Raw genomic sequence first — 10,580 nt, 5'->3', positions numbered from 1 at the left:
TTATAAAATTACTCAAAGCTATCTGTTATTGATACTGTTTACTATAAAATCTTAACTTTAACAAAAAATATACTTGAATGTGAAGAAACTTAATAAACATTTGGATATAAATTTTAAGTTGAATTCTAAAACATGAAATGTAAGAAGTTTCCAATTTTATTTCCATGTCCATATTACTTCTCATTGCACATTAAAGTTATACTCGGTATAAAGAGAATTTCCCGACATGAAAAGAATTATACCTTTTCTAAATAGAAACCAATGCTATTCTTGTTAAAAAGACAATGGACACATATATTTAGTTTTAAAAGAACATAGTCAATGTTTTATCTATATACAATTTTTATTAGTAGTACTTATATTTTCGTTATTTTCTTACTAAAAATATTAATTTCTAAACCAGAACATATACACATTAATAGTCAGCGGCATTACTAGCCAAATAATCACGACGACCAATATTAGATGCTTGTTTGTTTTGAATAGCTTCTAGTTTTGGACATTCTGTAATTCTGTGACCAAGACCACCACAATAACTGCAACCACGCTCGTCTAAAATAAAAAATAAGTTTATAAACGTTACTTTTGGATAAAAATAACGTAATGACAAAGTAACATTCACAATAATTGTTGATCTTACCTCCTAAATTTAAATATTTTTCGTTCTCGGAACATAACTCTAGTAGAAACGGCGGAACTTTTTGTTTTGCCTCCATTAATAAATGCTTTAAATCCAGTAAAACAGATTCATCATTTGCTTTATTAATAAATGTTGTTGCTATACCTGTACGGCCTGAGCGACCAGTTCTTCCAATACGATGTACTGTTAAAAATAAAATTTAGTATAAATTATTCAATAATAACTTTTAAATAAAATCTATGAATTATTTTTTATTAAATATATTATACCATAATTCTCTACGTCGTCTGGCATATCGTAATTAATAACATGTTGCACTTCAGAAAAATCCAGTCCTTTAGAAGCTACATCAGTGGCTACTAATACATCTTTTTTACCGGTTCGAAAAGCTTCTACAGATCGTGATCTTTCTTCTTGATCTAAAAAGCTTGATAAGTTAAGCATTAATTTTATTTCTGAAACTGTTTTTTTTTCTTACGTACCTTTACCCCCGTGAATAGCTACTACTTGTAAACCCTTCAAGAGTAAGTATTCGTGAATAGCATCTACGTCTTGCTTCTTTTCGGCAAAAACCAGTACAGGTGGTGACGTCTTTTGTAAGCATTCTAATAAATAAATTATTTTAGCTTCTTGCTTAACATACTCCACTTCCTGAATGACATTCATAGATGCCGCACCAGCTCGACCAACATTAATTGTAACTGGTTTTACTAAAGCAGATCGTGCAAAATTTTGTATTTTTTTCGGCATTGTAGCTGAAAACAACAGCGATTGACGTTGACCCTATAAATAAATTATTGTTTCATTCTTTCTATAATATCACTGATAAGAAATATTTCACCAAGGCTTTTCGATTACCCGAAAGAATGAAAATATTGTTCGCACGTCTTCTTCAAAGCCCATATCTATCATACGATCAGCTTCATCCATACATAGATATCGACAAACACTAAGTTTTACCATTTTCTTATCCAACATATCCATAAGACGTCCAGGTGTTGCAACCATTATATGTACACCCCTAATTAATATATTGCAATTATATATATATTTTAATACGTTAAAAAAGAAAATTAAATAGTGTACCTACTTGCTGATTACTTCTAATGATTCTGATACAGGAATGCCACCAATAGCAAGACAGCTACGAATTTCAGGACAGCCAACTTGTCTTAAATTATTTGTATAATGCTGAATGATGTCATATGTTTGTTTGGCCAATTCACGAGATGGGCATATGATAAGACCTTGAAAGTGGAAAATCTCAAATTATCGTAAGCTTCAACATAAGCTACACAATTAAATTTATTACAATGACCATTTACTTATTAAAACCAGTAGTTTTGGAGGAATAAGAAAAATTGCTGTTACTTTGAAAGTTTCTTTAAGCTAAATATCACGATCTTTTATATAGTATTATAGTTACATTTAAAAAGTATCTAAAATATAACTATTTTAAAAGTTATGTAGATCACCTATATTAGTGTATAACTATTTGAACATACCATATGGACCCTCATTTCTAATAAATGGCATAGCTACTTCTTGCTCTAGGCAAAACATTATAATTGGTAGAACAAAAACTAGTGTTTTTCCACTACCTGTAAAAGCTATGCCAATCATATCACGTCCAGATAACCTAAAAATAATTTAATTATTATTTATTTTGCAATTTTAATATAACTAAAAATATTGAAAACAATTCCAAGCTAAACTATTTTTCTTTATAAGAATGATTAATATTGGGATTGTAACAATATACAGTTAATAAAATAGATACATATCTACAAGTTGTTTGTTATTGCATCTATCATTTATTTAAACTTTAGAAAATCAGAAATTCTCTCACTACATCTCCTATTGAAATCCACTCATAATTGCCTATTAAGTGATAGATTATTTATATTTAGGGTATTCCTAACACGTCATTACAGACTGGAAAGGTTTATTAGTATTATAGCATTATTTGAAGACTAACTTCAAGAATTAAATTGTATTTGTGGGACATAAACAATTTCTATTAAAAATGGCGCTTTTTTAAATTTATTAGTCATTTTGAAAATCTACTAATAATTATTTACATTGTTATCTTTCATTTATTTTTTTAAATCTAATGCCTGTACTATAAAAATAAAGTCCAAAAGTCACAACAGTGCTAACTAAAGATTCACATTAATCTTCAAATAACACCACTAGTAACAGTTCTGGTAAAGTCATTTTTTTAGGTACTGTCTACATTTAGATATTTCATGCTACTCAAAGTTAACAAAATAAAAAAAAAATGGAAAAGAAATAATTCAATAAGCCTTGCAGTCCTAAGTATTGTTAAAAATATCCTTGATATATTAGAATGTAAAATAATTTCAAAAAACTGAAATATTTTATCTACCTGTGATATTTCATCTTTACATAAAGTTTTCTAAAATCTTGTTTAGACTAATAGTATACATATTAGTAATAAAATACATACACAGTTGGTATCCCTTGTACTTGAATTGGAGTTGGTTGTCTGATCCCTTTTTGCTCTAAAGCATTTAAAATTCCTCTATGAAATTTCATTTCCTTAAAACTTTTTAATGGAGGTGGAACATCATCTCCTTCTACCAAAATTCTTAATTTTTTTCTGATTCTTTCATGCCTGGCTTCTCCAAGAGCAAGTATACTTCTTGGCGGATGCCAACTTGTCTTAATTGGATCCTCATATTGTATACCTTTTGCTAATTCTGCCACACCCATTAAAGCCTTATTTTCTGCCACACTTTCTAAAATCTTTTCTTCCTCCTTTAATTGCTTTTCCATAGCACTTTCCTTTTTAGCTACAATATCAATATTTTTAAAATCAAAAGTATTTCAGAAAAATAAAAATGAGATAAATCTTTGATTAAATACCTTCAGCTAATTTTTTTAATTCAGTATGCTGATCTAGAAGAGATATATTAGATTTTCGTCCCCACACTTGTCCATCATCTTCATCAGCATCATCTCTTTCGTTCTCACTGCTACTCTTTCCTATAGTTCCACTTGTTCCTTCTTCTCTTAACTCTCCTAATTTTCCAAGCTTAATCATTTGATGTTTCTTCCTTTCCTTGACTGGTACATATGGTACATAATCTTTATCTTCTTCAGAAGAATTGTTCTCTTCTTCCTCTCTTCTGTACCTCTATAAAAATTTTCAATGATTAGATGTTAGGTTAGTACAATGTGCTTAATAATAGAAAGCCAAAATAAAAATTACCTTTCGAGGAACATCTTTCTCTCGTTGCATTTTGTAATTAAAAATGAATAAACCACTTGTCGTTTAAAAACAATTCGTAGCAGCTTACTGTCCTGAAGTTACTATACATTTCAAGAAGATAATAATAAGCTCTCCATTTCGGCATGTTTCATTTTCCCAGCTAGGTTTCCACTAGTTTCCAGCCAGCGTTTCCAGTCCAGTTTGTTTCTGCTAACTAGTAACTGCTGATAGAAAAGGCCGAAGAGGGCAGCACTCGGCGGCAGCCGGCAGGTCAAACTGGCGGGAGGGAGGCGGGGGGAGGCGCCGCGCATCAGCTTTGGTAGTGCTAATGCGCAGAAACGCAAGTTTGGACTTGTTAAATTGCTACGATAACGGCTATGGAAACATGGAATGCTCATGAGACCCATTGAAAGTATTGAAACGCATTGCAGACGCAGACTTCTGAGAAACTGAGAAACATTGGAGATAAACACATAAAACATTTTTTGTGACGCTAGTTTCATGTTGATTTGCACGATTTATACACCACAATTTAATACCTGGTTAATATATGTATAGTTCTCTATAACTTTATACTAAAGTCGACATTGTTTTTAGTTTATGTCGTATAGTTCGTATATTAAACAACTAATCTTTTTGCGCTTATAAACAAAACACCAGCAAGTACTACTTGTAACACGGTTCACTAAGGGATATTTTGTAGTTGTAAATAAAATAGTTTAAAAAACAAAATAAAAATGAGTGACATTCAAAAAGCAGAAGCTGCCCAAACTGAGGAAGTAAGTACTTTTTATTTTCCCTTAATATTGCTGACATGTTATTGTTACATTTTGTCTTTGATGGTATTAATTATGATTATGTTTATTCCAGTTATCCTCTAATGATATTGAAAAACTAGAGGAAGCAAAGCTCAAAGCAAAATTTCCAAGTGCTAGTGGTCGTCCAATTTGTGGTCATTCAGCATTTCTTCAAAAAAGACTAGCTAAAGGGGTAATTATTAAAGTCAATAAATATACTTGTTTTATTTATAAGAAAGTATGGCTAAATAAAATTAAAAATATACCCAATATATTAATAAAAATTTTTTCAGCAAAAATATTTTGATTCTGGAGATTATCAAATGGCCAAACAAAAATCAGCAGCAAAGCCTAAACCAGCTGGTGTTTTACCAACTGGTGATGCTATACCTACACCTGAAACTGTTCCACAAAGAAAGACATCAATTATTCAACAGAAATTTAATACATCAACAGCTTCGTAAAACTTAAGTTTTTATATATTTTCCATCATATAGTTTCTTGGTTAAACCCTACTGGCCATTATAATATCTTGATGTTGCATTGCAGAACAAATTCAATATTTTTAAAGGTTTTTTTCTAATAGGTACCAAACTTATTTTGCGTATGTAAGCACTTTTGATTTCAATGAACACTTATGATTATTATAAGCAGCTATGTTTGTCTTATTTAATATATCAAATTTGTTATGTAGCTTCTATTAGAAACATTCTTTAACCAAGATACAATGTGCCATCATTTAAATCTATTTATATTTGTCAATTTTTTATGTGATTTAAGTTGAATCCTAATTTGGCAGTATTTAATATAGTATATTTTTCTATGCACATGAAAGTCATTTCAAAAGTAATTAGTACATTTGTAAATGAAAATAAGCGAGGGTATTATAAGCTATGTTTGAAAGCCTTCAAATTTAAACAGTGAAAAAGACCAAATGTAATTATGTTTAACAAGGGTCATTAAAACATTGTTTTTACATGCAATAGTGATTGAAGTTAAGAGATTAAGCAAATCTGCATTTCCAAAGTTGCTGTGATGCATTTAGTAGGACTATTTTCTTACAGTGTCAGTTAATCATGAAAATCTGTAATATACAAAATCATAAGCATAGCTGCTAATTTGTTAGTGTAAACTGTGCTAGTAATATATTGTAATTCATATTTAAATACTGTTTTAATCAAATCTTCGTATGTTCATTACCATATTTCCACACCTAACACTACAATCTTTAAACAAATGATTTAAAAATATAAAGAACTGTAGGCTTTATTTTACAATATGTTGTGTACCATCAAATTTAAGTACATATTGTTTATAATCTTTATTTAATTAAGTTTATATACATTATTTATTACAGTAGTCTGTTAGCTAAATCTTATGCATTTATCACCTTATTATTGTACCATATTTTAGATAAAGCTAAGATAATTTGTTTAAAGTTGCTCCTTATTCTATATCTAAACCAACGGACTCAGGATCTAAGATGCCTCTTTTGCTTCTTTTAGGTTCTGATATGTCTGTAAATAACAATTGTTTATATAAAATGATTTTTCATCCATACAAATTTCTTTGACAAAACAAGTAAGTTTATAAATTACCCTGCTGAAAGTGCTTAGCAGTGCGTTTCCTAATTTCATCAATACCCTCTTCTGTCTGAGCCCATTCAAGTACTAATCTTCGTCCATACAAATGTGTGCTTTGACACAATGCCTTGAAAGCTCTCTAAAATTACAATTCTTATTTTAGAAAGAAATATTTTATATATTATGAAAATTTAATTTTATGTAATGAAACTACCTTTGCTTCATTTTTTGTGTAATATTCTACAAAAGCAAATCCTTTGTGTTTTTCAACTCCTACTAGTTTCTTTGGTAATCGTACAGCTTTCAATTCTCCAAAAGCTCTAAAAATAATAATGTTATAGTATATATTCAAAAAATATCAAATGACAATTTAGTATTTACTCAATTCGAAATACACACTTAAATAAATGTTTGATTTCTTCTGCAGTTGCTTGGAAAGGTACATTTCGAACTAAAATCTTAGTGCCAGTTTGGGGCATAACTTTAGCTATCTTTTTGGATATGTTTAAGTCAGTTCTGTAATTTAGCATAAAATATAGAAATAGTAATTTAAGTACAATAAATAAAAATTAACAGGATGTAATTCATACTCTAATATTCTCTCGGAGCGTTTCAGCTCTAAAGTTTTGTCGTCAAGCACTGTCATTTGCAGAGTGCGTAATGCGCGCTCTGCATCAGATTTATATTTATATCTTACAAATCCATAGCCCATTGATAATTTACCACCTGGTATTTTTGTATCCTTTTTCATTGCGATAGTAGCATAATGTATAGCACCACATTTAGAAAAATACTGAAAACAAAAAATTTTTAAATAGAATTATGTTAATGATTTTACTAAAATTAGTAAAAGATAGGCTTACTTCTTTTAATTTTTCTTCAGTCGTGGAAAAGTTGATATTTTTTACAAATAATGTTGTGTCAAGTTCAGGTTCATCGTCTTCGTCGCTTTCTTTGTCTTTACTTTCATCATTTAAAATATTTGTGACTTTCTCTTCATTTATCTCCTTTTTTCTTATTTCATCTGATTTAATATAATTTATTTTTGTATTTTCATTTAAACTATTTTTCTCAATACGTTTAAATGAGGAAACAAATGCATTCTCAGGTGCCCATTCTAAGTATAATGGCAAGTATTTAAATTGTGTGTATGCTAATTTAGTAAAAGCATGACGAGCTTCAGATGGTTCCAGAAACTCCACCAGAGCTAAAACATTAAAAGTAATATGAAAATATTTCCAAATATGTATCATTTTATGTGGCAAAGAATTTATGTTAGTTAATTTAAGTCTATACATACCTGTGATTCCAGATTTTGGCATTACCACTCGGCCCAGCTCACCAAATTTAATAAACAATTTTCGTAACTCTCCAACAGTAGTGTTAGTAGGCAAATTCTTTACTAGAATTACTGTTTTCGAACGTTTCTCAGGTGGCTAAATTTATTATTATTTTCAATATTTATCCTTTTTCTTAATAAAAATAAATTTACCTGATTAAAAGCATCCAAGCAAACTCCATTTTCTTCTAAAAAGTTTCTGGTTTCTTGAACCAATTGAGTTTCTCCAAGAGCAAGTTTAACTGCTGCACTTAAACCATTGTGTCCATCTTCCAGAACCTTTTTTCATGAACATGTTTTAATGATGTAGAAGTACAAATTTCATTTTAATTAAATGTTTATTTAAAAAATGCTAGCTATACCTTTTCTTTAGTTGTATTGTATGTAGAAGCCACTGCTTCAGCTACAGCATTTTGTCCAAGGAATAAACTATTCCAATTGTGAGATGAGCCTGAAGTTGCTTTACTTTTAAGATCCTTTTTTCGTTTAAAAGTTAGACCTTCTAAGATAAAAAAATTACAAAATAAGTATTATTATCTAATTTACTAATGTTCAGTCTGAACATTATGGTTATTTGGAATTATCAATTCGACCTTGTTCCAGAAGGTCTGATGGTGAAAACTTCGATTTTCCTTGAAGAAGATGAAGCATTCTTCCATTTAAAGTGGTACCGTCTAATTCAGCATATGCTCGTACCGCATGCTCAGGCATCATAAAAGTTACTATACCAAATCCTTTTGGTTTTCTTGTTATTTTATCAATGGGAAGATTTATTTCTGATAGTAGACCTAATTAAAAAAAATTAAACTATAGCAGCAAAAATTAAATTCTTAAAGAACAAAGCTATTAATAAAATACCATATTTTTCAAATAAATTCCTAACACAATCTTCGGTTGTTGAGTATGAAAGATTTCGAATAAAGATTCTTCCTGATTCTGCTATACTTTCTTCTTCCTTTAAAGCTTCTTCCTGTGCTTTCCATTTTATATTAATATTATTTAACTCAGAGCGTACAGTATCACTCCCCTCTTTTTTATTTTCATATTTTGTTATGAGAAGTTGTTTTCCTTCTACAAAAATAAATTGATAACACCATTTACCAAGAATTTTTTTCTTTAAAGTAGTATCTAAAAATACCTTTACCTAAGAAACTTTTATTTTTTAATAAAGCCTTTCTCATTTGTAGTTCTGTTTCAAAACCTACAAATGCTATTCCTTTAATTTTAGGTGGAAGTCGTATTGATTTAGGCTTTAATGGTTGGAAAAAATGTTTGACATGTTTCTTCTTATGATTATACCCTAACCCTTGTATTTTCACTGTGAAAAATTTACAAGGTCCATGGCCTAATACTTTAGGCATGTCAGACTTAATTTCTGAACTAGAATTTTCTTGCCTCTTTTTCAATTCTTCCATATACTGAAAAAATAGTAAAAAATTCAAATTTTATTAAAAAATATTGAAATTATTTGTAAAACATAGAAAAAGTACTTAAGAAGTAAGATTAAACTTACCTCCAAATCAGTTAACGTTTTATTTGCAATTTTATTTTCATTCATTTCAACTTTTAACTTGGTGTCATCCTTTTTCAATTCATTTTCTGCATTATAATCATTATCTTTAATTTTATCTGTTTCTTCTATTTGATTATTAATGGAAAAATCAACATCATTCTTCCATACATTTGATATTTCCTTTGCAAATGTATGGCTTGAAAGAAATTCCATAAATAAAGGATCATTTTTATGCTAATAAACATATTCAATATTAGTACATATAAATGACATTACAGTATCCTTATATAATCTCATTATTTAAAATATATAGTTACTCTTTCAATTGCTTGTCTAACTTCGTTGCCAACATTTTTATCCTTTTTCTTTTCTTTCACATTTACAATAGATTTTTCAACAAACTCTGCTCTTTTAGATGCTTGTTTCAATTCAGTTTCATAATTTTTTGTACTACTTTCGTTATGAGAGCTATCAGCTGCGTACTTGCTCCAAGATTTAGGTTTCAAAGGATCTCCTGAAAGATGGAAAAAGAGTTAAATGACTTATCTACAATATAGTTTATATAGTTTATACAAATTTAATCACAAACCAACTAGTTTAATTTTAGAAATAACATACAAACCTAAATTAGCACAATGTTCTACGGATATCTTAGCTGTATCAACACATGTTTTATCAAAGTACTCCTTTGCTGTTTTTGCTTCCTCCTCTGTCTTAAACCCAATGAATCCAAACCTTCGAAATTTACCATCTTTTGTATATTTTAATTGTACATCGGTTACAATTCCTTTCTCACTAAAAATTTCTCTTAATCTTTTATCTGTAACCTAAAATATGAGTAAAAGAAAATTTGCTGTTAATATGTATTTTATATTTTTAATATAGTTAATTACTATTTACATACGGTTTTCGGTAAATTTTTAACAATTAAGCGAGACATTTCTGCATTAAATTTTTTGTTCTTTAAAAAACAAGTTTCATATTTAATCACATTTAAAGCTTTGTTCGTGTCGTTTGCATTTTCTGCACATTTCACTAAAAATGTATATTTCGCGTGACATACAATATACATTTTTAATGAAAAGTGCAAGCAATATGAACAAACCTTAAGTATATGTTTTTGTATACATACATACACAGTGGCTGCTTTCCTGTTAGCTTGAAATTCGACACAGTCAGACTAATCGGACACAAATGGTACATTGCATGTCACCCAAAATGTACATTTGTATCCGATTGTGTCTGACTGTGTCGATTTTCAGTCTAACTGGAAAGCACCCAGTATATACACACTGTCCACCTCTGTGAAGTTGGCCTCCCGACCCTCCCGACTATTGAATTTTTAAATTCTATTAAATATTTCATATATCGTTTGAGAATCGTTTAAGAAAGTTTGAGAGTTCAAGATTAACGTTTGAGAGTTAATAGTTTTCTTAAAAAATAAAAGCGAAAATAGAGCATCAAGTTAGCTCC

At 29.3% G+C, this 10,580-nt stretch overlaps 3 protein-coding genes across 4 annotated transcripts; 1 reads left to right on the top strand and 2 right to left on the bottom strand.

The window, feature by feature from the left end:
• Positions 1–324: 324 nt before the first annotated feature.
• On the bottom strand, positions 325–4,069 carry abs (ATP-dependent RNA helicase abstrakt). Its single transcript, XM_066742681.1, has 10 exons — positions 3,876–4,069; positions 3,530–3,800; positions 3,111–3,456; positions 2,146–2,279; positions 1,731–1,887; positions 1,499–1,661; positions 1,123–1,423; positions 910–1,059; positions 641–823; positions 325–552 (listed from the first exon to the last, which is right to left on the bottom strand). Exons 1-10 carry the CDS (start codon positions 3,903–3,905, stop codon positions 416–418), a joined length of 1,872 nt encoding a protein of 623 aa, XP_066598778.1. The 5' UTR covers positions 3,906–4,069; the 3' UTR covers positions 325–415.
• Positions 4,070–4,197: 128 nt separating this feature from the next.
• Positions 4,198–5,838, top strand: endos (alpha-endosulfine). The gene is made up of 3 exons (XM_066742406.1): positions 4,198–4,654; positions 4,746–4,865; positions 4,966–5,838. Exons 1-3 carry the CDS (start codon positions 4,613–4,615, stop codon positions 5,134–5,136), a joined length of 333 nt encoding a protein of 110 aa, XP_066598503.1. The 5' UTR covers positions 4,198–4,612; the 3' UTR covers positions 5,137–5,838.
• Positions 5,839–5,973: 135 nt separating this feature from the next.
• On the bottom strand, positions 5,974–10,355 carry LOC136782751 (probable RNA-binding protein 19). 2 transcript variants are annotated; one of them, XM_066742399.1, is made up of 17 exons: positions 10,213–10,355; positions 10,012–10,068; positions 9,730–9,934; positions 9,425–9,621; positions 9,108–9,341; positions 8,739–9,012; positions 8,453–8,665; positions 8,188–8,382; positions 7,957–8,096; positions 7,748–7,873; positions 7,556–7,691; positions 7,119–7,462; positions 6,846–7,048; positions 6,655–6,771; positions 6,470–6,575; positions 6,271–6,394; positions 5,974–6,189 (listed from the first exon to the last, which is right to left on the bottom strand). In XM_066742399.1, exons 2-17 carry the CDS (start codon positions 10,045–10,047, stop codon positions 6,119–6,121), a joined length of 2,721 nt encoding a protein of 906 aa, XP_066598496.1. In that variant the 5' UTR covers positions 10,048–10,068; positions 10,213–10,355; the 3' UTR covers positions 5,974–6,118. The 2 variants fall into 2 exon arrangements, with proteins under 2 accessions (XP_066598496.1, XP_066598497.1); XM_066742400.1 differs by lacking the exon at positions 10,213–10,355 and having other exon boundaries at positions 7,957–8,093; positions 10,012–10,125.
• Positions 10,356–10,580: the final 225 nt, after the last annotated feature.

Source organism: Prorops nasuta, unplaced genomic scaffold, assembly GCF_024137725.1.
Source record: "Prorops nasuta isolate Cenicafe-Biocafe unplaced genomic scaffold, Cenicafe_Pnas_1.2 PNAS00030, whole genome shotgun sequence".
In the NCBI taxonomy this organism is placed as follows: Eukaryota; Metazoa; Arthropoda; class Insecta; order Hymenoptera; family Bethylidae; genus Prorops; species Prorops nasuta.
Note: the sequence above shows the minus strand (reverse complement) of the source record. Positions and strands in the feature narration are given on the sequence as shown.

Excerpts from the sequence above, each read along its gene's own strand:
- endos (XM_066742406.1), top strand. The coding sequence starts at position 4,613 with ATGAGTGACATTCAAAAAGCAGAAGCTGCCCAAACTGAGGAA. Across the intron at positions 4,655-4,745 it reads AAGCTGCCCAAACTGAGGAA|TTATCCTCTAATGATATTGA; the intron begins GTAAGTACTTTT and ends TGTTTATTCCAG. Across the intron at positions 4,866-4,965 it reads AAAAAAGACTAGCTAAAGGG|CAAAAATATTTTGATTCTGG; the intron begins GTAATTATTAAA and ends AAATTTTTTCAG.
- abs (XM_066742681.1), bottom strand. The coding sequence starts at position 3,905 with ATGCAACGAGAGAAAGATGTTCCTCGAAAG. Across the intron at positions 3,801-3,875 it reads AGAAAGATGTTCCTCGAAAG|AGGTACAGAAGAGAGGAAGA; the intron begins GTAATTTTTATT and ends AAATTTTTATAG. Across the intron at positions 1,662-1,730 it reads TCATTAGAAGTAATCAGCAA|GGGTGTACATATAATGGTTG; the intron begins GTAGGTACACTA and ends TATATTAATTAG.
- LOC136782751 (XM_066742399.1), bottom strand. The coding sequence starts at position 10,047 with ATGTCTCGCTTAATTGTTAAAAATTTACCGAAAACC. Across the intron at positions 9,342-9,424 it reads TTAGACAAGCAATTGAAAGA|CATAAAAATGATCCTTTATT; the intron begins GTAACTATATAT and ends TATGTTTATTAG. Across the intron at positions 7,692-7,747 it reads GCTTGGATGCTTTTAATCAG|CCACCTGAGAAACGTTCGAA; the intron begins GTAAATTTATTT and ends TAATAAATTTAG.